Source organism: Anarhichas minor, unplaced genomic scaffold, assembly GCF_050575085.1.
Source record: "Anarhichas minor isolate MPS153535 unplaced genomic scaffold, ASM5057508v1 ptg000001l, whole genome shotgun sequence".
Taxonomy (NCBI): Eukaryota; Metazoa; Chordata; class Actinopteri; order Perciformes; family Anarhichadidae; genus Anarhichas; species Anarhichas minor.
In genome coordinates this window covers 1,263,713-1,291,338 of record NW_027466447.1, presented here as the reverse complement: position 1 = coordinate 1,291,338, position 27,626 = coordinate 1,263,713, and the positions used below count along the sequence as shown (strand labels likewise).

The 27,626-nt window shown below is 39.7% G+C and overlaps 1 protein-coding gene across 4 annotated transcripts; it reads right to left on the bottom strand.

Annotated features, from left to right (window-relative positions):
- Positions 1 to 162: 162 nt before the first annotated feature.
- Positions 163 to 26,930, bottom strand: abcd3a (ATP-binding cassette, sub-family D (ALD), member 3a). Of its 4 annotated transcripts, none has more exons than XM_076085234.1 (23): positions 26,751 to 26,930; positions 25,884 to 25,920; positions 25,673 to 25,771; positions 22,535 to 22,623; positions 21,500 to 21,569; positions 18,830 to 18,927; positions 16,348 to 16,471; positions 15,761 to 15,817; positions 14,189 to 14,331; positions 14,035 to 14,104; positions 13,055 to 13,124; positions 12,267 to 12,364; positions 11,767 to 11,858; positions 9,747 to 9,838; positions 9,572 to 9,644; positions 9,414 to 9,477; positions 9,187 to 9,264; positions 8,993 to 9,058; positions 8,417 to 8,506; positions 8,218 to 8,337; positions 6,862 to 6,966; positions 2,876 to 2,932; positions 163 to 2,550 (listed from the first exon to the last, which is right to left on the bottom strand). In XM_076085234.1, exons 1-23 carry the CDS (start codon positions 26,858 to 26,860, stop codon positions 2,473 to 2,475), a joined length of 1,980 nt encoding a protein of 659 aa, XP_075941349.1. In that variant the 5' UTR covers positions 26,861 to 26,930; the 3' UTR covers positions 163 to 2,472. The 4 variants fall into 4 exon arrangements, with proteins under 4 accessions (XP_075941349.1, XP_075941012.1, XP_075941751.1 ...); XM_076084897.1 differs by lacking the exon at positions 21,500 to 21,569 and adding an exon at positions 20,014 to 20,083; XM_076085636.1 differs by lacking the exon at positions 21,500 to 21,569 and adding an exon at positions 20,014 to 20,083 and having other exon boundaries at positions 25,884 to 25,917.
- Between the last annotated feature and the right edge of the window lie 696 nt (positions 26,931 to 27,626).

Below are 27,626 nucleotides of genomic sequence, written 5' to 3'. Positions count from 1 at the left end.
ATATACAGTCCTAGCTGTTTGTGTGATGTTACAGGAGAGCACACCTTTGACACACAGAGGCCTTATCTGGATTACAACACTTCAATCGATCATTGACTCACTTTATCTCTTCAGCTTGTTGTCTCACACTCACTCACCTCTCACGCCAAAAGAAGAAAGATCTTTTTCCATTACTCCAACAGCTTGTTTTATTTAGAGTGAGATCATTACAGCATTATTATCCATACAAAACCATGCTGAGGCTGCTTCTTCACTTCTTTACATTTCTCATCAGTCAGAAAACAGAGGTGTTGAGTGACGGCAGAGGGGCTGGGGAAGGATCTAGTCTGCATATTAATGTCCAAGTGATCAATCGACAAAAGTCATCATTACACTTTAGAGCCAGTCCTCTGCTTCACAGAGCTCGTGTACAATCAGTTAACAGAAATAACATTAACATACATTTGAATCCCAACTCCCAAGAAATATAAATTGAATTTTAACTGAATGAAAAAAGCTTATTAACAAGATTAGAAGAAAATAACTAATAACTATGAATATTTGCCGTTTGATCTGTAATTTCGCGTGTAATCAACAAATCAGTTGAAAATAACTTGAACCCAGCTGAGTGACCAGGGAATATCATTCATGGTTGGACAATAAGCACGTGAACTCAACAGCCAATCAGATTCCCTTGTGTTCCGTTTCCTTTAGGACAGCCTTGTGTTTGAATTACAGGTCAACCTGGCAACAGCTAGTATATCCCAACCATTAGTCTTACAGCTGTTATCTACGAGAACATAGTGGGGAAAAAAGCAAAAACACTGAATCATTCCATTAATGTTAGAATTGAAAATAAACTCAGAAATGTTCCCTCATTAGAGCTTTCTAGCCATGGTCATTCATTAAATCATAATCTTTAGTCTGCCTACGACTTTGTGCATTAAAGCTCAGTCAGACCAGAGAGCAGCACTGCTACATAAACTGTTCTCACACAGTTGATTTCGGGGAGCACTTTGAATGGACTGACTGCAGACCCATGCTGTCTCTCTATTATGGAGCAACGTCAAAGAAAGCTGGATGAGGCAACATGCTCAGTGCGGCAGCTTCCTACTTGTTGTATGCTCTGGCATAACTCCAGTCCCACAAAGGTCAGCACTTCCACAACAGCTTGGTCAACGGAGCAAAAATCACAAAATGTATCAAAGTTAAACTCTATGCAAAATGCCCTCTGCTCGCAAATCCCTGTTGCAGAGATTCAACTAAAATTAATTAATTTTGTTTCAAAAGTGTCACCATTTCAATGCAGGCCTCTCCGGGCGTCATACGACATATCAGTCATCAAGGGCAACCGCACAACAATTAGTCATTTAAAAAAATGTGTTAAAGGTGGAATGTTAAAAATGCAAAATCACTGGAGCCGAGTGCTGCCACTAGTGACGGAGGTCTGACTAGCACCAGTCTGTCACCAGCAACTGTGGGAATATACAGGTTCACTCCAGCACATGAGCACAGTGGCACATTGGTTTTTCTCATGGTCTCTTCCAACTGGTGAGTTCATATTTTCAACACTTCTGAATGCCTGAGTGATGTGATCGTGTTCCCTCTCAGTCAGACAGAAAAGAGTTCCACCAGGATGCTCGAGAGTCTGCCACGTTAATGCGCAAGCACAAAACCTGCAAACCAGCTGGGTCTGGAGTTGCCTCTGAAAACCTATTTGTCTTGTACCTGGGACTTGTATGTGGTCGGCCCTTCATCATGTGAGGATTATGTCAGGATAACAGTTGTCCTTACTCCAAGGGATATCTACGAGGCTTTTATCAACATTTGTCCTCGAGAAAATGAGCCAGAAATGAACAGAGTGAAAATGACAGGAAGTAGGAAGTACGCCTATATTGTTATATATATATATATCGTTATATATAACGTTTTTTTTAACCACTCTTTATCCTCATAACTATGCTGTAACCACATGACAATAGCTTGATGTAACCAGATAATCAACAGTTTCCTTTGTTATTTTAAGGCCTGAAATCATTCCCAGCCTCCACTGCTGTGGAGAGTATATCTTTAATGAGAACCAACAAGACAGCCAGGAGCATGACGTTGTGAATACAAACGTTCATATTATTCTGTGCAGGACACAGTTCACTGGGGGACAGGTTTCCTCAAAGACCACTGTGGTATCCAGCCTATCGCTACAAGCTAATCTCTGCTACTGATGTGATGTGCAGAGATGATTAAAACAATGGAGCACATTTCCACCTTCACTGAAACAGGCCTTGCGTGTGTAAAACACAACTTAGAAGTTGGCAATATAGGAACATGGTTATTTTTTTTAATAATTGCACAGAACAAATTGATAGTTAGACTAAAGTGATGATTTAAATAACAGAAAACATAAAGGAAACATGATCAAAAATGATTTTCTATAACCTCTATCTCGAGTGCAAATAATTAGTGGACTGGTTTCATCAGAGCAGTACATTCCAGTTATGAGCCGAACTCCACCGTCTCCTCTGTGATGGGCTTGAACTCGTAGCTTCCTCTCCCGTCCATGTGGAGGTAATACTTCATGACAGAATTAAACACACAAAGTCAGTCAGAGAGACACGAGACATCAGCAGCAAGTACAAACGAGCTAAAGCATCTCTTCAGACGTCCTACTTACATAAATAACAGAAACTTGGTTTGTCACATACACAATTATACCATACAGTGAAACGCTTGGTCATAATAATAGCCCATAATATCATTGAATGGGCAGCCCTGTTGTAAGCTAACAAGTATTAATGTCTGATTAATATGCTGTATGAGAGGAAATAGTGAAAGAGCTAAATCTGCTGAGAGAAGGAAACGTTTGTCAGACTGCAGTGATGTAAAGGTGAAAACGTACCTCGTGGTGCTTCCACAGAGACTTTCTGTGGGACACTGTGAACAGGCTGATGCCCACCTGTGGATCAAAGAAACCAATTTAGATTTTTGTTTTTGACCGACAGCAGACCCTTATTAACGGATAATTAAGAAGTTTTGTGTTTATAGTTTTGGTGTTTCTTTGCTCTGTAAACAATGTAGCTTTTTGGAAGATATTATAAATGTCTTGTTTGTTACATTGTTGACCGTGTTTATTGGCTGCTTTAATTCCTCCGAGTTCTCTCTGTAGCTCTCTCTCCTGACACTGAAGAGGGGAGGGGCGAGTTCTGAATGCTGTTTAGAACAGAAACCAGCAACGGGACTACATGTACTATTAAAGGAACACTGACATCTAGTGGGGAGCTTTCAGATGGCAAGCAGTTGCTTGCCATCTGAAAGCTCCCCACTAGATGACCAATTTATTTTGGATTATATTAGTGCAAGGATCAATACTCTATCATATATCTTTTTCATGACTAAATGATTGCTTTTAAATCATATAAAGTATTTTAAAAACAAATAAAATACAGGATAAGAAGTTATTTAGAATTGAGATAGAACTAAATATTCTTTCTAGTAACAACAGCTATGTTATATTAAATCACTACATGCAGTCATAAATACTGGGAAGTCACCGGAAAAAAATATCTAAAACGTCAATAAAATTAAACATCCCTGAGTGAAGTTTATAAAAGATAATAAATAATGAAGAACACAGACATTAGATAGTATCAGTCATTCCTCCTGTCCTCTGTCCCCCTGTCCTCTTACTGTCCTTCTCTCTACTTTGAGACATTGTCTCTAACTGTTTATCAGTTAGTTCGTGTTAGACAGCTTCTGTTTCAGCCCGTTGGTAAAAAGAGATGCTGTGTTTGTGTAAATGTAGCGGCGGTGGATGACAGCCGCCGATTAAATTAGGTTTCACTTTTGTTTACATGTCATGCTTGTTGAACAGATGTATTGATAAAGTGTTGACTTTATACTAGTTAATGTTTTATTGCAGTAACAGTAACGATCGCAACTGCCGTCGACTGGAGTAATCGTCACTTCACCTGGTTCACTTCACCTCCGTCTCTCTGCTCTCTGTGTGTGTGGGTGTGTGTGTGCGCGTAGTTGAAGGAGCTCAGCCCGACAGTGAGAGTAATGTCGGTGCTTATCAACGTCCGATCTTTAATCATTTAGCACCGGGCCGTTTAATACAGAGTTTCCTTAGCCGTCACTACCTTAAGGTTACGGCTCTCTCTAGAGCCAGTGTTCATTAGTGTTTGTCCGTTCTGGGCTGCCGTAGAAACTTTATTTTTAAGCTAAATAAAACATTATGATTCTTAGTTTCAGGTCATTATGCACTAATGAAAATATAGTTTTGCATTTCATATTCCATTTCTGCCAATTAATTCCCCTAAAGCAGGGGTCACCAACCTTTTTGAAACCGAGAGCTACTTCAAGGGTACTCGGTAGTAAGAAGGGCTACTTGGTTGATACAAACTTCCTGAATAAAAAAGTTGCACAGATCACCTTTTAATAATAATATATTTGAAGAGACTGTCTGATCACATGTCAATGTCAATTATTCCTCTCAATAATAAAGTGATAAACTAGCACCAGCGCTACATTATTAAAGCCTGCAGAATCGCTGCATAAGCTCTCATGTTATCTGCCCTTTTAAACTTACTTAGTAATTACTAAATAATTTCTTTAGTAATGCAAAAGAACTGATAAGATTATCATTTAAGAACCAATCAGATAAGGAGTACTGATAAGAGTAGTGGAGTTATAGTGCTAGCCATCCCTATGGAGGGGTTTTCAAATAGGATGTTGGGATCTGACCCTGCTCTCCTGGCTGGCTGAGACCTTCACACGTGCTTTTCAAACAAAGGAGCAGCCATGTTCCTTCCTTTCACCAAAACGCCTGACCTGGAGTCTGCAAGAAACCTCATGCCGGATGACCACACCCCCCAGCTCCAGCAGAAACCTGATGCTGGTCCCTCATTGGCCAAGAAAGGGCCCCCCACTGGTTGTGCCACCTGGTTTATAAGCCTGAGCACAGCTAGAATTCTTCCTCTTCCGTCCAGACACCGCTGGTGTAAGGAGATCCACAAGGCTCTCTTCACTCCGGACTCGTCCAGGGGACAAGAAGATCCACGAGGAACCGCGGCCTCATCAAGTCCTATCAGGTCACATGTAACATTCGCTGGTCGAACAGACTGTGTTTTATTTTGAGTTTTGGATCCTGTAGTGCGATAACGGATAACTCCTATGCCCCGTTCTCCCACCCTTTTTGTGTACACACCGCCGGCAGAAGGTAACAATCTTTCCTCGCCGAAGATTTCCGGGAAGGACGACCCAAACCTCGTCCCTCAGCCGAAGTTAAAAAGCCCCTCTCTGCAGCGAGGAGGCCGAGTCTGCGCCAGCCAGCCCCGAGGCCGCGCCACCGAGAGCCAGCGGCTACTCGAGGACCGAGTGATCCCCACCACGGGAAACGGACCCAACCGAACGAAGCTTCTACAAGTAAGAGTTACTGGTATCTGGGCCTAGCTTAGCGTAGCATAGCATTAGCTTAATTTAGCCTATTCGTTATGTCGTTGTTATTCCTGTATCTTGTTACGTTAAGTTACTGTCGTGTTATAACGTGTTATTGCGCAAGCATCGCGGACCACGGAGTCCCGTTATGTTGTGTATTTCCTGCTGTAACTGTTTGCATTAGATCCGTCGCTGCTAGTGGATGTGGAGGTTGTGATTTTATCACTTCAAAGACCAAAACCACGGTGGCGGAGCCTCGTCTCGCCAACCGAGTTTCGGGGTGATACGAGAGCAATACTCGCATCTCACCGCAGTGATAAAGATCTGCTTTGTTTGGGGATTGTTTTATTTTGTTTGGTTTTATTCTCTCTTCTTTAAATCGGCTCTGAGTGAGATTGAGAACCGCAACTATCACCGTACAAGCCTGACCGGTCGGTTCAGAATCCGACCGCAGAGTTTGCGAGTGATCAGCTGTTTCTCACATTCTCACTGCAGCTCCGAGCACCGCGCTCAGAGATCTTCCTCTCTCGCTCGCTCTCTCTCTCTCTCTCCCTACTAACCTGCACACACATAGTTAGATTCACTGATTTTTGTTGAACCTCTCAGACTCGTGGTCGCGTAATCTATTGTCCCCACCCACATGGTGCGCCGTCCCACGTGGTTACATGTGGCCCCCTCTCAGCCATTTTGTCGGAGGTCTCTAGACTCCGCCATCTTTGCTTGTAGGCTCACACGCCCCTTTTTAGGTTACGTACCATCACTGTTTGAGTAGGCCCTCCCCCCTTTGTTCCCACACACACATGTACATATATCTATATACATATCCTTACCCCACTTTATTCATTTGACTTTAGGTATTAGACATATAATTGTATGATAGTGTTTGTTGATTTTGATATTACTTGATTTGATCATTTATTATTTTATTTAATAAACTCTGTTATATTTTAAAGAGCAGTCGTCTGTGATTACTTGTGCATATGTGTGTAATAATAACTGGATGTAGTGGCCTGTGCTCGAACTCAAACCTTCACTTTCACTCTGAATGTGTAATAGTACTCAGACTGTTGACATTATGAGTGAACGCTAATTATGAGACTTAGTTTTATTGTTTGGTTATTGGTCCCTGTTCGCAGGGTGGTGCCCCGTTATTATTAATAATCATTAATAATTGTTACTGACATTAATAATTCTATTGATGTCAATGATTTAGTTTCTTAGATGCTGATAACCCAAACACGCTCCTCTACGTTCCCAACAAGGATATTAACAGAAATCTGCCTATTGTCTGGAGCTGCCAGAGGCATTTAGCTTTGGTTTGTGTATTGGCTAACAGAGCACCGGGAAGTAAAAACAACATTAGGTAATAGGGAAGTTATCTGAAATAAAAACATGTATACAAACACAGAAGTACTGCATTTGTGTGCATGATGTGTTGTTGGGTCGTACCGTCCTGCAGTGGCTGTAGATGAAGTCCTCCACATCTACACTCACTGCACTGGTGCACTCGTCCAGAATGGCAAACTGGGGCTTGTGGTAGAACAGCCTGGCCATCTACATACATAAAGAGACACAGACACTCATTACTAGCTACCAACAAAGACACTACTAAATGGAAAGTAAAAGAATGCCATGTATACAGCCTCCACATCAAGCCCAGTATTTCTCTGTGCTGACCGATCAAAGGGCCCAGAGAGTCTTCTTAAACCCGATGATAGGCCAGAAGTAGTGGTGTAACGGACCACTGCTGATCCGCCTCGTGGTTCATAATACACAGTTTAACAGTAACCAGCACAGTGTGAAATACAGTTTTACTGACGATCGTTATCGGTCGATATTCAGATAAATATACGATCATGACATCATTCACGTTTTTCTAGTCGCCGATCTATTATAATGTTAATAACATTACAAACAAATAATCTGTGTTTAAATTGACATAATGAGAGCTAGTAACTAGGTTCAGGCTCTGTTCAGTGAAAATGAGTATTGGGCGAAGGCAAGTTACAAAGTTACCATGATGTGTTCACATGTAATCTGTAAAATGTAGTGTTAGTGAGAAACTTGAATAAATCCAGTTGTTTGAAGGACTTAAATAGATATTAAAGATGAATTATGATCTGTTTACAGTAGCTCTAAGCAGATTATAATACATCATTAAAACTTTGTTTTAATCCATAAAAATACAATCTTTAATTTCCATATCATTTGAATTGTGTCTTTATGAAGAAAATATTACTTTAACAAAGTAAAATTATAACATTTTTAATTTTTGATGGTTTACCGACTTCAGAGCGGTTGAAATTATTTTTTGGACTGGTGACAAAATAAAAATTCTGGAGCATTGTAGACCAGCTGCTATAGTCCAACAACAAAGATCTGTATCTGACATTGTATCAGCGGCAAAATCGTGATCCGGATCTCTAAAAGTTATACTTGCTCCCTTTTTTGCTTCTGTGCTGATCTGATCCGTGATACGATCCGAAACGTGACTTTTATGATCCTTTGCACCACCAGCCACAAGTATTGAGACTTTTGACCATCAGATGAAATGATGGTGCACAGTGCTCTTCAAGTGTTCTACAGTTGCCTACTTTCACTGGGACAGGTCTTCTTTGAAAGAAATGACTAACAACAAGCTACTTTGACATGATACATGGTAGGTGTGAGTATGAGCAGGGAGAGGCCCACACCAACCTGGCTGAGCAGGATAATCACTTTAGAAAATGGATGCATGGTCTGTCTCGTGTTTTTAGTAATGTAAATCAATCTGTCATGTTTCCTGTACAACTAGTGAGTCCTTACAGCCATCCTCTGCTTCTCTCCTCCACTGAGGACATCCATCCAGTCCTGGACCGAGTCCCAGCTACCCTCCCTGTCCAGGATGTGACCCAGCTGGACGTTGTCGAGATACTCTTTCAATACCTGGACACACAGACGAGATGATGTAAGTAATTACAAACACACACAGACAATGAGTGTGTGGGAATGTGTCGTGTCTCACATGGTCAGAGATGCCTTTCCTTTGCTGGTCTTCATAGGTGTCGGGGTAAATGACTTGGTCCCTCAGAGAACCCAGAGTCATGTAAGGTCTCTGGACAAACACAACAGTTTGGAATAAATTATTACAAATTAAAAATTGTAGTTTGTTTTTATTTAGTCCGAGTCATTGAACGGAGCATGTTTAAACGTTACTGTGAGATGTTCTACTCCTACATTTTCATGTATACCATTTCACTTGTTTTAATCTTTGCACCAGTGTTTGATTGTTGATATACATTTTGTATATTTTGTAGACTGCCACGTAAACAATATGTTTATGAATATATGCATTTTCTATGAGCCATATGGGTGTCAATGTAATTATTAGCCAATATAAAAGACCATAAATGTGTTATTGGCTGCAGTTCAGTAAATATTTCATATTTTTCTATAGTTCAATTATATAGTGTTTGTTTATATTTGTAATATCAATATATAATATAGACATTATGTGTATATCATTTATAAAAACAGTACACCAAGTACCAAGTAGCTGCCAAAAGTCCGAGCTGGAAGAAAACAGGAAACACTCATTTACCTGTGGAACATAGAAGAGCTTCCCTCTCTCAGGTTTGGTCAGTTGTCCTCCAAACAGAGGCCACAGCTTTCAAAAAGACATATATGATTGATTTTTTTATGCCACACATGCAGAACATAATGTACAATATTTTACAGACCAAATCCATGAAGTGTGCTTCCCAAGAGGCCCCAGTTAAGCAGAAGGTTTCTCACCTCTCCGAGCACTCTGAACAGAGAACTCTTTCCACAGCCGTTGGGTCCACACACAAGAACATTGGTGCCAGACCTCACCTACAGAGGACACACAAACACTGAGATGTTGGAATACAATACAACAAAATCAAATGTGGTTTATTTTCAACAACTTAATTCATTTGTTCATCCAGTCAATCACAGTTCGCCTGTCTGGATGAGATTATCAATGAAGGATGAGCTTTTACCTCAAATGTGAGGTCTCTGATCAAAACGTCTCCGTTGGGTGTTGCTAGGGGTGCATGGTCAAATCTGCAAGATAAATAAATAAAATGTTGCTTTAAACCGGAGCTCTTGAAAAAAAACTAAAAAAAAAAATATGCCAACAGCAGAGTAAGAGACCTACTTGATGAGGTTATCTCTGTTGATAATCTGACCACTCCCAGGCACCAGTACCAGTTTCTCTGAAGTGTCGGATTCTAAAGTGAATGAAATAAACCAAAAAATGTGTTCAATGGTTTGTCTGCATAGCTCCGGTTATCTGAGATGAGAACTCATTTCTGTCACGTTTGGTTGTGTACCCTTCTCCTGCTGGGACACCATGGTGCGTTCATATTTGCCAGCATTCAGCTCCTTTAAGACTTTCATCAGTTCAGTGATACGACATGTAAATCTGTGGAGGACATAGATGGGCATGATCAAAAAATACACAAATACTTGAATTCATCAGAACAGATCCCAGCTCTGTCTCATTTGGAAGAAAGTGTAATATTTCATTGTTTCCTTCCTAGATTGTAGTATTTCCATTCTAAGGCTAATGTGCACAGGCTGTAGCTGCTGCACTCTCCTTACAGAGCTGCTTATATTTTGATGGAACAGCTGGCTTCTCTGAAGCGTGAAATTCACTTGGAAATGTACAAATGGCTGCATTATTATTGCAGCTTGCCTTAAAAAACCCCATTAAATTTCATTTGTGAATGCATTTACCTCACACAAGCAGACAAAAATACTTTGTGTGTTTGTAATTAGCGAGGGAGATGGAATAAATCCTTCCGTCCTTAATGCTCTCTGTGGTTTTAATGTCGCCGAAGTTGAGCTGGTGCGGGATCAGTATCAACTAGATATAGCTCTATAGCTCTGCTGGGGGACCTTAACGCTGAGATGGCCAACAAGGGAGAAACCCTGCCAGATGGGAATCCCAATGGGGCTTTGTTGTTGACTTCTGTAACAACAAAACACCCTCGGCCAAAGTTTAAATCAACTTAGTGGATGCATCATCAGATCTGCCTCTGTATGTCGTGGACACTCGTGTGGAGCAGAGCTGTCAACCTGCTGGTGAGTAGACGGGGAGGCTGCACAGACCTGGTAAACTCAAACGTGCAATGAGATGGAGTGAAAAGGCACCAGGGGTGGAGGCGATTCAAGCCGACGAGGAATAACTCAACAACTTTAATGATGGCAGAGAACTTGGACACCCTGTCCTAACAAGTGTCCCATTAAGTCATGTAAACAAACCACCTATCAGCTGTTCAATCAAGATCAGACTGAAGAAGTAACCACGTCAAAGATTGGTAAGTCGTACCTGCTATCTTTCAACACTCTTTTAACATTTCTTTTTACAGAAATCACATTTAATATTGTTATGTTTAATGGAGCTGACAGCAAGGAGGATACTTTCAGGCAATCTCCCTCCAGCCTGCTGCAACTTTATTTAGTTTTTTTGTAGTGAAATGCAGATAAATCCTCATTTCAACTTGACAGCCATCTTGTCCACTTTCACAGCAAGAGACAGGAATGAATAGAAAAATGTGTCGGACAAAAGAAAGAGAAGATGGTGAAGGGGTTCGGGTGGTAGCTCGGTGGAAGTGTGGTCAGCAGAGTATGGAGACGTTACCAGGAAAGTGGGCAGTACAGCGTATGACAGTACAGAGTCCAGCTCGGTCCTTGGAAATTGACTTCCACTGTGCTACCAGACTGTTAGGAATCAACACCATGACGATGGTATGAGAGCAACAGGACTGGTTACAAGCCCCATTCTCACTGCAGAACACCACAACTGGCAACTTCGGCACTGGAGGTCGGTAGATTTCATTGATTCTAGCCATGGGACCTTTGTTGCAGACTGAAAATGATTTGGACCCGACATGACCTGGATCCCAGGTGGGGTCCAGATCGCTAGGAACCAAGAGTAAAGACTTCTATATTCTGCCAGTTAAGGCAGTAAAGAAAGCTCCCTCTGCTTCAGAGAGATATAGCCTTCAGTAGATTTCATTTGAAACTGAACTGGTCAAGACGATAATTCACACACAACATAACTCAAGAGTTCAGAATGCAAGCTGCACTGAAAACTAAACTCTTTACTTTGAACTGAATGAATGAAGAGGCTAAACAAATGAAGAATGAACAGAGCTTTAACAGTGAAATCTAAAGAGTGATCCGTATGACAGACAGCAGAAAGAGCAGAGCAAAGCTCATCCTATCGAAATGGCTACTCAGTTTTATAAGACATTCAGATAGATGGACCAATGAGCTTTTTATAGATCAGTTTCAACTTTTTATGATTTTATATTCATCTTTTCTGTGCTATTGTGGAACACTCACCCTGAGAGACGGGTCATGTCTCGGCCAGCCAGTACTATCCTGCCCAGGGCCTGGGACAGTCTCAGGAGCATCCTCCCACTCTGGTAGTAGTCCTACAGGCAAAACAGGTCCCATCCCATTAAACCTCAGAGCCCCAACACATCACTGCAAAGCATCTCCAAAGCTTTATATGGGTTTTTCTACCAGGGAGCCACTTTTGTTTCTTTATTTTACGATGGCATTATTGTAATAAGATGTTTATTATTGTCAAAATGACGTCATTGCTGTGTCTATGCAGTTGTGTGCACTGTATTGTTGGACAAGCATCGACATGCAAGGCCAGACGTCCATCAATTCCATTCAAAGTCAAAACTGATGTCTTAGAATAATCTTTTTTTGGAAAGCATTCCAGTTTTTGACCCTTTTAAATGATTCTATTTTCAAGTTTTGTTTTACCACACGTGTGTGTGTGTGTGTGTGTGTGTGTGTGTGTGTGTGTGAGAGAGAGTGATTTCTCTGACCTCAAGCAGCTCAGAGTGTGTGCTGTGCAGGTGTCGAGAGTGTGACGGGCTGAGGAATGGCCGGCTAACCACCAGGTAACCTACTACAGTGGCCAAGTCTGCACAGGAACAGCATGTGGACATATAAGAAACAGAGAATAAAGACACACAATTATGTTTTTGAGTGGGCCTAATTGTATAAATATGGTTCTCAAATACATTCTATTGCTTATACACAAATTCTACCAAATTCCTGTCATGTGGCCTGAGACAAGGATGTTGAATATGACAATAATTAGTTGACAATAATAATGTTTGATGTCCTTTTAAAACACTGAAACAGAGACATGTCTTGTGTTTACTACCTGTAGTTAAGGATTACGTTTTCATAGTCAGCATGATAAATGGACCAGATTATTTCAACGCCTCTGCATTCATGATATTTAAACAGTGCAAATACATAAAATGTTATATTTCTAACATGTTCTATATTTAACACCACAGGAGCCTTACTAAAGTGAAGCGATTTATTCATAGTCAATAAATGGAAATATTAATTGGGTATACATAACACACATTTAAATATCACAGAAAAATCCAATCCAGTTGCAGAAAATACATTAAACTAATATGTTTATTTCTTTTAATGTATTTATATATTCGTTTTTGTTTGCTCATAATTTTGTCCTAATACTTAATATGAATTATTATTATTGTTGTTACCAATCACATCGGATACAGCAAGGAACATTAATAAATATTAGGGATACGACCTAAATATTGTGAATTAAAGAGACATATCTACTTACACTTGGCAATTATGCTGTCCACAAATCCCATAGAGACGCGAAAGAAGATAAAGTTATGCAAGTGGTCCACCTGGAAGACAAAACACAAATATGTTCTGAAGTTCAGAAAACACAGCGATACTAGCACCTGTGTAGAAATACATTTCAGAAACAAGTTGTGTGATGTTTCTCTGTAAACACACCGCTGGTCTCTTTCCTCTTGCAACCTGTGCAGCCAGAGCTACTGTTGTACAGGTTTTATTCCACTAGGCAACATCATGTTTTCAGCTGTATATCTAAGTTGATAAAAACATGAAATGTTGTTGATGAAATGGTTCAAAGGCAGAGGACTTTACCAGCTAGTCATAGACCTAAGGCCTGTAGTATGAAGCAGGATTTAGGGTTACAACGGTACTGTACTTCTCACCGGGGTAGATAGCCATGCTTACATGGTGTTCTCTCTCTTATCATATTTTCACTTAACTGTGTCAGCTTCTTGAAACTTTTGTTGCCAGTGCGACATGTCGGAGAAGGCATTGCCTTACCTTTATAGTCCGATCAATTGTACTCTAGATGCTTTTAGCTTGGATTAGGACTTTGTTTACAACTTCCTCGTAGTAGCCTAAAGGTTTGCTCTTCATTTGCTGACAGTAGAAATGTTTGTGATTGGTAATATGCTGCAAACAGTCATTTATGTGAATGTGCTCATAGCTGGGTCGAGTTACTCAGTTTATAACCATCGTTGGGTGAAAGTTTAGCATGATTGCAGTTGTTATGGTTTGTGAGGTCAGATAACAAAAAGACATCCTGGGTATGTTGAACTTGCTGCGTAGTACAGGCCTCTGGTTGATACCAAATGACAACAAAGCACTGCTGCTGCTGCAGTAAAATTAAAGGAGTGACCTCACACCCTCTGGAAATCCTTTGTTTTCCAGTGGTTTAACTTCTCAGTTGCTGCAGTGATGTACAGAGAATATTCTAACTGCTAAACTGTTACCCACCAGTTTCTTGAATGTGGCATAAATGGTCTGCTTTTCCCTGGTGTTCCCATTGTAGAAAGCAATCTCCTCACTATAGGGAAAGAAAAACATCAATGCAGTGTTACGGTAAACAGCTGTGCAGTAATAGCTTTTGAGCAGTTGATGCTGTGTTTACCTATTGGTAATGAGGCGAGAGTTGACGAAGCGGTACTCTCCCTCGTACCGCTGCTCGGTGACCGTCATCTTGCCTATGGGCCTTCTCAGTCTGGTCAGGAAGAGTCCTGAGACCAGTAGGTAGGTCATCATGATGGCTGGGCCCTAGGTGGGGGAGGGTGGTGGACACAACAAAGTCACTTCCTGTTTAGCAGCTTATTTTTACATATAGCTTTTACAGTTCTTGTAGGATCGGCACAGTTTATTGAAGTTCAGCGATATTTTGGCAATCCGCTGATCCCTTTACCGTCTCCTAGTCTCTGCATACCTGTTCTGAAAATCCAGACATCCGGACTGTAGCAACAGCTCGTAAAACTTTTATTATCATTATTACCGTTTGCTTACACCATTAGTTCTGCTGTTTTTTGATTTGTTGTATTTATTTTAGTTGTCTCTGGGGCATACGAGATGAAGCCATACAGGCTAACTTTCATCTGCAGCTCCTGGCAAGTCGATGACAGAGATTCTAAACACAAGTAAAATATCTGAAAATGTCATCGTGTTTACAGAAGAAAGATTTTACAATGATGTGAAGTTGACTTTTCTACTGATTTGAATGTGGCCCACCTGTCTGTGGCCAGCTGGTAAGACAGTAGTTCATGTGTGAGAGAATCACAGCATTGATGAACAACTTTAAGGCATCGATAGATCCTAATATGTCTGAAATTTGACAAATTGAAATCAAATCTGTTTTGAATGTATATAGTTATATAACCGAGGCAGTGACTGTTGTGTGTCAGATACAGACTGTGGCTCAGGTATAAAAAGAAATGGTTTGAGAGTAAAGTTTATGCCAAAAAAAGAATAAGAGATCAGAAAAAAGGGTAGACAACAGGTGGATGAGGGCAAGGACCATCTGATATGTCATTCCAAGACGAGAGAATCGCCGCAATTATTGGACAAACATCCATAGGTTGGATATGTCCAAGAAATGAGGGTGCAAGTGATGACATCCAACATGGACTTTCAGCCAAGGGTAATTTATTTCATAACTGTATTAGGGCTGTACTGTATGGTTCAAAGCTTCAATCATGTTAACGTTCCAATTCTAAATCAATGTTTGAATGCTGCACAGGTTCTTTTTTTTATTTCAAAATCTCCAAAGTCAAAATGTATTGAAAAAATATTGAGGTTCGATGAATACCGTGTCCATTCCATATACATTCTTTGCCCATGAACTATTAAGAAAAAAAAAAAAAAAAAGAAAGAAAAGAAATCACATGTCCTTTGGAGTTGTTCACTCCTAAAGGTCAGTATGGAAGCATAACAATTTAGAGTGTCAATACTCTAAATTAAGAATAACAATAAGAATAATTTGATCTCATAAAAGTCGGTCAGTTTTTGTAGAATGAATAAAATTATTAAATGTTATTGTTATTTATGACAAATGTTACTTTAGCCTGTTTGAGCTCCTTTACAACCTTATTACAATGTGGTTATCAAACCTTTCAAATTCCACCATTTTCTTGAGAGCATCTTAGGAGCATGGTATCATTCCCATAGACTCAATAGATCATGCAGGAGATAACCTTACCTGAGCACCGATGGCACTTGTCAGCTTAAAGATGTACAGACCGATATCCAACAGAGGCTGAAGGACACACATAGGACAGACAGATTTACAAATGATGCTCTTTGTCAAACTCAGCTGGTATATATTGCTCATAATATCAATTATGTGACAATAAAGCAGGACACTTGGAGCTCTTCGATATTAGCACGTAACCTTGTACCGGCAAAAACTGCTTGGCTAACCTAGCATTGCTTTTTCCCAGGCAGCAGGAGACACGGATGCTAGAGTCTATGGTTTCTGGAACTTAAAGATTTGGGGTTGCTTGGCAGGCAGTAAGGTGAGATGGATAAAGGTCACTAACATTTTTAACGCAATAACATTTGCATGCCTGGGGTACATTGGGCCTGCAGTGTACACATCATATGTGATGAAGTAGTCCGTCATAAAGAAAGGGTAATCTGCCTGGCACAGAGAGCTTGAGCGGTGATGCCACTTAAGTTCGTATCATTCTATAACAAAGACTCACACAGCACTCCACTCCAATAATTTAAATATATGTCAGAAGATTTTTGAACATTATTCATTTGAAAGCCAACAAAATGTGGTACCTTGCTGAGGTTAGAGTAGAGGTCTACCACACTGTTGCAGAATTTCTCCACATCCTGTGTCAGTAGCTGGTCTGCATTGGCTATCCGGTTGTCCAGGTTTCCCATTTTGTAGTAGGTGAAACCTCTGAAGAGCCAGAACACATGGTGAAGACTCACAAAACCAGGACACACAACAGCACACTGTCTCCTTGTGACTTAACAGTGTACGTCAAAAACATGGAGATCAAAGTTGTTATAGAATGACCCCTCCATAGAATAGGTCCTTATGTTGCAATGTGCAGCTACATTTCAGTCGACTGTGAAACAGTCAGGCTTTGGCTTCTGGATTGAAATGTTTACATGGTGAGGAAAAAAGAAACTGAGTGAACTTTATTTACTGGTGTCTGGATGACGAGCGCCGAAGGTGCAAAGTCACCGAGAGTTTAATGTGCTAACCTCAACAGATGTTGTTAATGGCTTAAAGTTTTCTGTCAAAACTCACCTTCTGACCTTTGGTTCTGCATTATCCGTAAAAATCATTTTTTTTTTTTTTATATCATTACTGTGACTTTACCCAAACCGTAACCCTACACATACATAGACGTTTTCTCTTTAATCTGTCTTTTCTGTTATTCATTATACCAACCTTCCCTTTCTTTGTGCATTTCATTTACATCTATTATATGTTGTTAAGTTTTGGCCTGGCATGAAACGACATGGGCGAGGGCCACTCAAATGACATAAAAACTAGAAAGAAAAGGCAATAACAATTCACTTGTAATTGACTGGCTACTTCCCAGAGAGTCAGGAAACCCATTTTGAGAAACAGGGGAAACCCTGCAACAGACCAGCTCCATTCTGAAGGTCTGGGGGCGTTCCAAGGCAATGAGACCCAAAGGTTAAAGACAAGAAACGTGAACCTTGAAATGAGGGTTTTCAAATCCAGAGAGGGAGGCAGCTTAAACTCTGGCTCAGTTGCCATAGCAATTGACTTTGTGAACCTTACCTAATACAGGTTTTCTTAAAACAACCTGAGCTGCTTTGTTTCCTCATTAAATCAGAGCGTATCAAAGTGCATACTGCTTTTATCATTGTTATTCTACTATATCCACTGGATATATGTTTATAACTAAAGTTACTGCTTTGACTGCTATGTGTCATTTTTATGAATTGCATTTTTTTGCCCTCACATTCAAATACATCAAGTACACCCTGAACTCAGAATAAAACCTCTGCTTGTACTTCTTTTTGCAAGTGACTGTTTAAATATATTACATTTGTTGAAGTAGCTGAAATAAAACCAGTGGATGCTGTTCAGCCAAGATCCAGATATATGTCCAACATTTAAAATCCACTGTATTTGAACCCTTAAATCACCCAACACATTATTACCGAGTCAGACTGTTATCGTACCATCATGTCTCTAATGTCTTCAAATATATATTTCATCTTAAAATTGCTGACCCCTGTGTTTTGTTCCAATCAGATCAAATATAATAAAATGTAATGTAGGTTATAGCCTATTATACAATCAGATACAACCACTTTATCATCTATTAAGGATATGAAAGTCTGGTAAATAATAAGGTAATGGATGACACTGAATGAAACTGTAATGCGTTAACTTATTGACAGTTTTCTCTGGTCTGACTCTGGCTCTTTTTTTAAATAAATCTGCAAAGTTTTCATTTACTGGCATATCATCTCTAATTCCATCGGATTGAAATGGAGGCTCTGCCTGTTATTTACATGTTGCCATGGTGAATCATTGTATCGCAGCTCCATTGAAGATGGCTTTTTTCATTCACCATGCAAAAGCTTAACTCAGAGTTAAACTCAGAGTTGCCCGAACAAATTCTGATCAGCTGTTCTGGAACCGAAAACTCAGAGTTTCCCATCTCAGAGATAGATAAATATGCTTTTTGAAACAGGCCCTGATGACTTCACAAGTGTGAATAAATCAACTGTATACATCCCTGGTGTCCCCATGAAGTACTTACACCAGTCATGTGGGGAGACCTACTATTAATGTGCCTGATGGTTTGTTACACAGGACCATCTGAACAGCCATGGGATGAACCATCTGTCAATCAAACTCCAAGCCCAACATCTGTTCCATCGACAAGCCTTCCATAGGGTTTTTGCACTTATTTAATGAAGAAATACTTTCCAGGTCGGATATAAGTGATGCTACTACAGCACTTAACAGACTCTGTGTCGTCACACACACATAAAGCACGCCTGTAACTCCTCCTAAGAGGATGCTGATTGGTCCGCTTCGAACATAGTAATGCGTTTGTGTGAAACACACTGTGTTTCACACAAACGCATTACTATTTTGATTTACTATTTTTTTTTAACTAAATGGATTTGTGTGAGAATACAGCTGCCGTGCAAGGTACACCTACTATTGCTTCATTGGATAAATGACAGCAAGGATGAAATGATTATCAGAAGATGGCATATGATGGGAAAGCAGCTGTAGTATTGCTGTGGTACTTACTGCAGGTACTGGTCATACAAGTTCTTAGTGAGCCTCTCACGGAACCTCAGCTTCAGCTCGTACAGACCAAACTTCAGGAGGTTGTTCACCAAGGCTATCTGAAATGACCGAGTCACACTTAACAAACATCCATCTCTCACTAACGGCTCTTTGCTTCAGTACTGCTGTGCAAGTGACAGCATGAATACTATAAGGATTGTAAACCCTGAGCATAGGACAGGGAATGAAGAAAACATGCAAAAGCTAAATATTTAGTCGGATTTTACAAGAGCAAGACAAACTCAATTGAAAGAATTAGGCTGGAGATAATCTATGTTTTTCTAATGGTCAACAAACCAACGGTGAATATATGCGGTCAGATGAATGCACACAGAAGGATTCACAAATGTATTTTGTGATTTGTATAGAAATGATTCTCTACAAAAATATTGACGAATTTACTGCTGATGCTCACAAATATTCCTCGTTTTAAATAAATGCAATAGAAATCTATAAATATGGATTTCAAAAGAATAGAAATTTCCATCAAAAACATATTTGGATGCTGATGCATCCAAATATGTATCAGCATACATATGCTGATACATATTTCTATAGAAATTGTTGAACCTGATTTACAAACTGCTGGTCATGTGTGAACTTCACTGCATTTGTGTGATTCTTGGATACTCCCCTGATGTCACATAAGTGTGCATTTTCCTCTCAGCCATAGAGCTCCACTAAACACACATCAATGAGCTACACTGACATGTTCAGCATGACCACAAACACTTTTTTTTGACGATTAAAAAAAAAAATAGAATATAGCCAGCCTTATCATTTAACATTGAGGGGTACAAAAGTACATTTGCAATACAGTAATAGACTGCTCATGTCAGATCAAAAATAATAACCATGCTAAATTGTACTTTAAGTGCATTAAATGATTAAATGAAAATAATTAACCATCACCACAGAATTAGTAATTACACAGTAGAAAACAGAAATGTCAGAGTTTTTCACATCAGGTCTCCTCTGTACACTCTTCAGAAGATTTAACTGCCCCAAACTATGTGCAGGAGTACGGACTGACACTGCACTACAGAATCATAGAAAGCGTAGAGAGCAATAAGATCACACTTGTGACAGAGCATACAAAGTGTGACAATTTCTTTTTAAAAGTTAACAAAAAAAAACACACTTACAAGTGGCATGAATTTGATAACGCTGAACAAGCAGGCCTTGAAATCTTTTGGCGAGCGACCGATAATTGCACTGCAAACCACAACACGCACAGATGAGCAAACATTTCTAAAGAGTCAGTGGGACAAACAGAATAATATATTTAATAATAATAATATAATATTGATAAACTTCCGTTTCCTTTGGAACCAATGCAGCTTGCTTAATAGAGAGTAACAGTGGAGTCCTGACAGATAAACTCAGGAATACCATTCAAATGATGTACGCCCATGTTGTTTCTTTATGTTGCACGCTGACTTTTTGGACAAATATTGGACAGCCGTGGAGCCATTCACAAGTGTGCCTTCAAATCCTTTCATGTGAAGCCTAAAAACTACTGTTAAATCTGATACAGTATGACTGTAGCTGTATGTTCATAGTCTATTGTATATTGGCAGCTGTGATAATGATATGGTGAAAAGAATAAATTTGTCATTGGGTTTGTCTTAATTATATATGTAATTTTTGTTTTATTGACATATTTAAACTCCAAATTCTTTGAGATAAGGTGTTAAAATTCTTTCAGTTGAATTGTTAAATCCCTCAAACAGATCTTGTTAGTGCCATTGGAGTAACACGCAGTTTACCTTTAGGATGCTTTTAAGACAACTTTGCTGCTTTATGCATTTTCAATTAAATAGTGACATTATTATATAATATACCTGTATTGCTTATTCATATGGATATGTCAGCAGTATCGATTCAAGTTTGTGGTTTTCCAGCTGATAAAAGTTAGCATGCCATGTAACATTTTTAATACCACCAGGAAGGCATTTGTAATGGACATTACATTACATTACAGTCATTTAGCAGACGCTTTTATCCAAAGCGACTTACAATTCAGATTCTATCACATTTCTACACCGTAGGCACAACTACGGGAGCAATTTTGGGGTTAAGTGTCTTGCTCAAGGACACATCGACATGCGACTAGCAGAGCCGGAGCCGGGGATTGAACCGCCGATCCTCTGATTGAAAGACGGCCCTGCTATCCACTTAGCCACAGTCGCCACATGGACGCTTTCTCCCATTACTAATCTATAGAAGTTAGATATGAACTGGTATTTTACATTGTTCTGCAGCGTTTCATTATCTAATTAGATACAGGAACAACATCATTCCTGAAATAGGGTTCTCACTAATATCAGCAGTATTAATTAAAATTGCAAATTCATTTCTAATTACAGAAATATCAATTTCAGAAAAAATAGAAACACATAAATTGAATGGAATTCCATGTGCAAATGTTTTTAAGTTAATGTAAGCTCTAAACACTACTCATTTTACCAGCTGATGAAACACAGTGGTCAGTGTTATGGCTTGGAAGAAGTATGTGGACCTCAGACAGTAAGTGATGACAAAGCACCATTACTGAGCAGGCTGTTAAAGGGCAGTGTTAGTGTTAGAAGGCTTGCTGTTCACATCTATGAAACCCTGATGGACAGTTACCGCTGGTATGACTGATATGTAGGAATAAAAGTGCTTCTTGAACAGACTGATGTCTCTGCTTATAATACCGCTGTGGAGAATCAAAACAAAGTCATCACTTCCTGCAAAGAATCACACAGATGCATGATTGACCCCCCCCCCCATTTTCATTACAATCCCACATAAGAGAAATAGTTTTCACTGCATTGGCTTTTTAAAGGCTTGATACTATGACTTAAAACTTGCATAGGCAAAGGACAATGATAAGATCATTGTCATGCTTTACAAAAATCAATTGATAAGGGTGAAGAATGAAGTTGTCAGATTATTGGTATTTGGCAATAACTGGAAAAAAATCTGTATCTGTAATATCTCTATGTATCCTTTTTACATCCTTGACTGAAATATGAACCATGTAGATAAAGACCACTTGGCAGAGACAGCCAACTATATAAAGCAGGTGACATGTAACCCCAGAGCTTTCATTGCTTAAGCTACTAACTACTACATTTCCAAAACCACATCACCAATATAACGAAAACTGTCTCTTTTCATCTTAGAAATATATCAAGAGCAAAACACTTGTTGTCCAAGGCTGCACTGTATGTATATAGTTCTATGTATAGTTATGTATATAGTTCTATGTATAGGTATGTATATAGTTCTATGTATAGATATGTATATATTTCTATGTATATGTATGTATGTATGTATGTATGTATGTATAGGTATGTATAGGTATGTATATAGTTCTATGTATAGGTATATGTATGTATATAGTTCTATGTATAGGTATATGTATGTATATAGTTCTATGTATAGGTATATGTATGTATATAGTTCTATGTATAGGTATATGTATGTATATAGTTCTATGTATAGGTATATGTATGTATATAGGTCAGTCAGATGTGGATATATTTAACATTAAGGACTGATATGGTTGTCATGGCTGCTATATGGTGACTTAAACCTCTAAAATACGTTTATGGTCATGAATTGTAAAATCTGGATGTTAAGCTTTAAACAATAATGGAAGCACAAAGCCATTCTGACCTTTCGATCATGGTGCCGTTCTGGATCATCCATACGTCACAGTAGGTCCTGGTCACCAACATGGCAGCAATAAGGATAAGGTAGCCAGTCTGTAGTGGAGAGTTGGGAGAGGCTGTAAAATACTGCAGATCATTAGGTCCTTTATCATCCTACCCTTCATATCTACTGAGGTGTTCGGATAAGACACAATGAAGCCAGAGGAGCCTGTGACCTCGGGTTATGGAGCTGATGTATCTGTGCTAAAGGACTCTGCTGTCTGTACAACCAGTCAGAATGACTAATGCTGACTAAGGCATTTCAAGGAGATGTTCATGCTTCACTTCTTCCAAATGTATTCAAATCGATTTTCCTGAAGCTCAATGGAGAAGAGGATTCTTTCCATTATAAAGATTTCATGAATGATATCATACCGTTCTTATAGATGGGGTGTCTGGTTGAAGCCATTTCTTTGTAATGGCTTTTCTGGCAAATACACTCATTCAGTATTTAAAAAATGAATTAACCCCAATTAAAAGTATTTTCTGTCTGAAAAATAAGCACTAATTCTGTCTAAATCTTACGCTAAAATCTACTTGGACAAGACCAAACGTAAATACTGGCTTTTATGTAGACGTAGTCCCCTTTAGAGTTTTCCTCTTCCTAATATAAACTTTCAATAGGTGGTTTTTAACTGTTTTTGTGACAGCACACCTGAAGAAATAAATAAAACGTCACTATTATTTAACCAACATCCCGCAATTTAAAAAGGTGAAGTATGAGGAAAGGCCCCGACTAGCCCATAGCTTATATCTCACCACCAATTTGTTTGGGGTAAAGTCAAGGGAGCACCATTTGGGAATATTCATCTCTCTAAACTTTTAGTGAGAATATTTAACCATGTTTTCAGGGATAGGTTAATGAATGCGTTACCCGTTTCCATCAAGTCTTTAATCTAATAATTTAAATTATTTATCGCCTAACCGTGGCTGAATGGGCCCTGGACATATTCTTGATTCCATCTTGCTTGATAATCAGAACAACAACAAAATTAGGTCTTCAGTTGGCTGATATTTAATAGTTCTGTAGGCAGTAAAGTGCAACTTCTAACCTTGGTCCTCGCCAATCAAAGAGTTTGAAATGTCATCATTCTATTTGTCCCTTTCCAAATGTACTCGGATATTAATGTATCCCAATCGTTTGTTATTTCAACTGAAGAGTTGAAACAAATATATTGCCCGAGGCAAGACTTCATTTTTACTGACTCAATTTGTGAATCAAAACTTAAAATCTGAATTAAATTTCATCTCTTTATGTCCTTCATTTTCTGACTTCTGAGTGGGTTCAAATTGAAGGCATACAATGTGTTTTGGGATTTTTACAATATATTTTACAATAACGTGTTTGCAATATTGTATGGATGCATGAGCGCCAAGTATCAATCTTTTATTATATAAACTATTAAAATTGCTATTAGGGATGTAGGGATCAAGCGATTTGGCAGTAACTGCAGTTATACAAGTCACGGTTTCATGGCCATAACAAGTGAAGAAGCTTCGATATCTATGATTTCCTGTTTTCTTCATTAAGACACGTTGTTTGTGTGTGCGGTGAAATCTCCTCTCACACGTAGTCTTTCAGGCAGGATTGCCCATCAAGCCCTCCAACTGCAATGAGAACTCCATGCGCAAGCAGGTCCATTCTTTACTGCCAGCTGCACTGTACGCACAAGCCCCCAGTTCACCCGTACAGGACAGTCAGCAGACACAATGTTACATACGGAATTGCATATTTGTGGACACATGCAGCCACTTTGCTAATAGCATTATAGCTGTGAAGTGTGTGTAGAGTGTATTTATTAACTCTAAGACACAAGCCAAGGTCCAGTGTCTGGCCAGCTTTCAGCTGATTACAGTGACGGGCGTTAGCCTTGAAGTTAGCAACAACTCTGGTTCAGGCTCAAGTTAGGTGGGCCGGCTTTACGGTTAAAGTTTTTTTGTTTGTTATTGCACAGCAGGGTTGCACAACAAATTTCAAATTGTTGTCCCATTACGCTCCATAGGAAAAATAAATGATATATGGAGGGTAGAGGATGAGTTAAGGAGTCTCACAGCCTGAGGAAAGAAGCTGATCTGAAGTCTGCAGGTTGGACAGCTGATTCTTCTGCATCTCTTTCCAGACAGCAGCAGGTAATCAGGTTGTGGATGGGTGGGTTTAGTCTTTTAAAATCCTTTTAGCTCTTCTCAGGCTCCTCTTGTTAAATCAGTCAAAATATGTACTGTCAGTAAACAGTTAAACGCTGAATTATTAACTTCAGAGAAAAAACATCCGGATTTTATGGAATAAAATGATTCCACAAATCAACTTTCAATAATAAGTTCACAACTTAGATTTTTAATTCCAAAAAGGTGTTTTCAGCATTGAAGGATAGGCCATTGTCTTGATTCTTAAAGTTTAACAGATCATTGGTTTAATGCCCTCACAACTTGGGGTGACATGATTTTGACCCGAAATAGAAAATCTATCAAAATAAGCTTTCGATTTCAACTTTTCAAAAGAAAGATTTGTTAGTCTTATTCCTCCAGTCCCTTCTGCCATCTAGTGGATCTTCTTATTACGGTGCCGTACTGTATAACAACAGCTGTGACCGTTACTAAGATTACTAGCTCTTCTCTTGCTGATTTGTTGTTCACAGTGTACACGTATTAGTCTAGCACCTAGAAAGCATCAGTGCCAATATTCAGGTCGGATATTTTTTACTGAGTATAGGCTGAAACAGGAAATCATAGAGATCAGCTTCTTCAGTTCTTCGGGAAAAATATGGCGATACTATGCTGTATCGATTTCTTCACCCACCCCTCGTAACTAGTCATAATGTCCCCCTGCATACATGAATGTTCTTATTTTTTAGATTTTGCAATAAAACAATGTTTAGACTGAAAACAATCCCTCCTTATTATCAATGATCTCGTATGACCCATTGCAGTGTGTAGTAGTGAGTAGCAGTGGGCAGCAGTGGGCCTCTGCCTGCATCTCCTTCCTTCTGATTCTGTTTGTTTGTTTCTGGCCGTCAGCTTGGGAGCAGTGGGTGTGAAGCCCCCGGCCTATAGGTCAGGTCCTAGTGACCGGAGCCTGTACTAAGAAGAGAGTTCAATGTCATACCTCCTTGCAGAAAACTTGAGGTACCATGATCCCCAGAATCTGGAAGATTCGGCGGAAGAAAGCCTTGTCCACTGTTGCACGGTCTTTTCTGCCATCTTTCTGCATGAAGAGACAGAACAAAGGTGGGCTGTGATACAACTACAGCAAACAATTTAAGACACATTTTATGGAAACTTTATCTGCTTCAGACACACATGAAACATTTACATACCTCATTGTTCGACACTATATCTGAACCTCCTTTTCTGCTGCAAGGAAAGAACAATGAAATCACACAGGTTACATGTTAGTGAGCGGTACAGACAAATCACTCACACAACTGATGACCTATATGCATTTCCAGCAAAATACTTATATTTCATTCATATCTATGCACACGTTTACAGGTTCATGTAAACATTTACAAATGTATCTACATATTTACAACTTTCAGTACGCATTTAGACCGTCTTTTATACTTTTACAAAGCTGATTCGCACAGACAGATTGAAGTACAGCTGCATAACTCTCCACACAAATGAGCAAATAGCTACAATAATGGCCTATTTGAGACAGCCCACCAGAACCCCAACAGTCCGAACAAAAGCTGATACAAATAGTTACAATAGTAGTTACAAACAGTATTTACACAACAGGCTCAGGGTCAGCTTCTCTTTTACCTCGTGAAGTCCTAGTTCTAAAAATAGAGTTTGGCTTTTCTATTCTCTCCAAACGAGAATCCCCTTTAGAGTGATCAGAGATACTCAAACAAATACATTAAAAAGACCCAACTTAATCAAAGTTACACTAATCTGCCGTTCATGGTGTTCATGCAGTAACGTTAATGTGTTAGTGATTGTTTTACACAGCGTTCACATTCATATTATAACGCTATGTTACGGTGCACTGGTATTTGAGCTAGTCAGATGAGTGAGGGAGCTGCGGAGAAGAAGAAGCTGAATGAAGTGTAGCTTGTCCCAGCGGCAGGTCGCAGTCACCTGCTGTCAGAACGGGAGCTAGCAGTTGCTACTTAGCATCCAGAGAGCTTTCACTAACTCACCTGAAAGCAGCGTGTTCTGCGTTTCAAGGCAACACTTACCCGTCCCGTTTGACCGTCCGTCTTCTCCGTTTCAGCAGGTATAAAACCAGCAGAATACCGCCTGCTATGGAGGAGTTCTTTGCTGTCAGATATTTACTGTAAATCGCCATGTCGCCTGACACAACGACCAAGGGACAATTAGGTTGAGCTATGTCGAGGTTGCTACAGTTCACAATGGCATTCTGGGAGTCTTCTTCTTCGTTGGGTTTTAAGGCAGCTGGCATCCGATATGTCGCATTGCTGCCCCCCTCTGGATGTAGACCATTACTGTGCCATCTGCCTACTAGATCCTTTTTATTCAACCAGTGTCTCTCAATAAGTCAAACAGATATTATTCCTTTTCCTTGACTTCCATACTCCAAAGCATTCCCGTGTTGTGGGATATTTCTGTTAATCCCACATTCCTCTTTTTCGTGAACATCACTTCTCTTTCTGCTCCATACCTCCTACAGGACATGTACACGCTGCACTGTGTCTGGCCACTGGCACTGCTTGCATAAGCCTGTTGGATGCTTGCCCAAGATGCATAGTGTGCTGCTCGGATTCTGGTCAACTTTACCTGCTCCCTCACCTCCCTCCGTTTACTGGTGTCTCCCTTTCGTCTTCCTGCCCCACCACTCCTGGTTTATTTTTTTCTAAACAATACTTCTTCCCAGGGGCGTTTCTAGGATTCAAAGAAAGGGGGGGCTTAGCCCCAAGGAGAGGGGCATGTTTGCCCGGCAAATGTTTTTGGGGCCCATTTGGGGCCGTGGATATCCATTGTTTCAGACAGTTCATTCAGAACGAGTGTGATTTTGCTCTGTAGTTTTGCTTGCATTCAGTATATGATAACACAAGAGACAGAATTTCATATCTTTCATACTTTCATATCCGTGT

Bases quoted from the DNA above. Each gene is read 5' to 3' on its own strand.
- abcd3a (XM_076085234.1), bottom strand. From the start codon at position 26,860: ATGGCGATTTACAGTAAATATCTGACAGCAAAGAACTCCTCCATAGCA. The intron at 11,859-12,266 runs GTCAGAGAAATC...TTTTGCCTGTAG, and splicing joins CACACTCTGAGCTGCTTGAG to GACTACTACCAGAGTGGGAG. The intron at 9,478-9,571 runs GTAGGTCTCTTA...TTTATCTTGCAG, and splicing joins AACAGAGATAACCTCATCAA to ATTTGACCATGCACCCCTAG.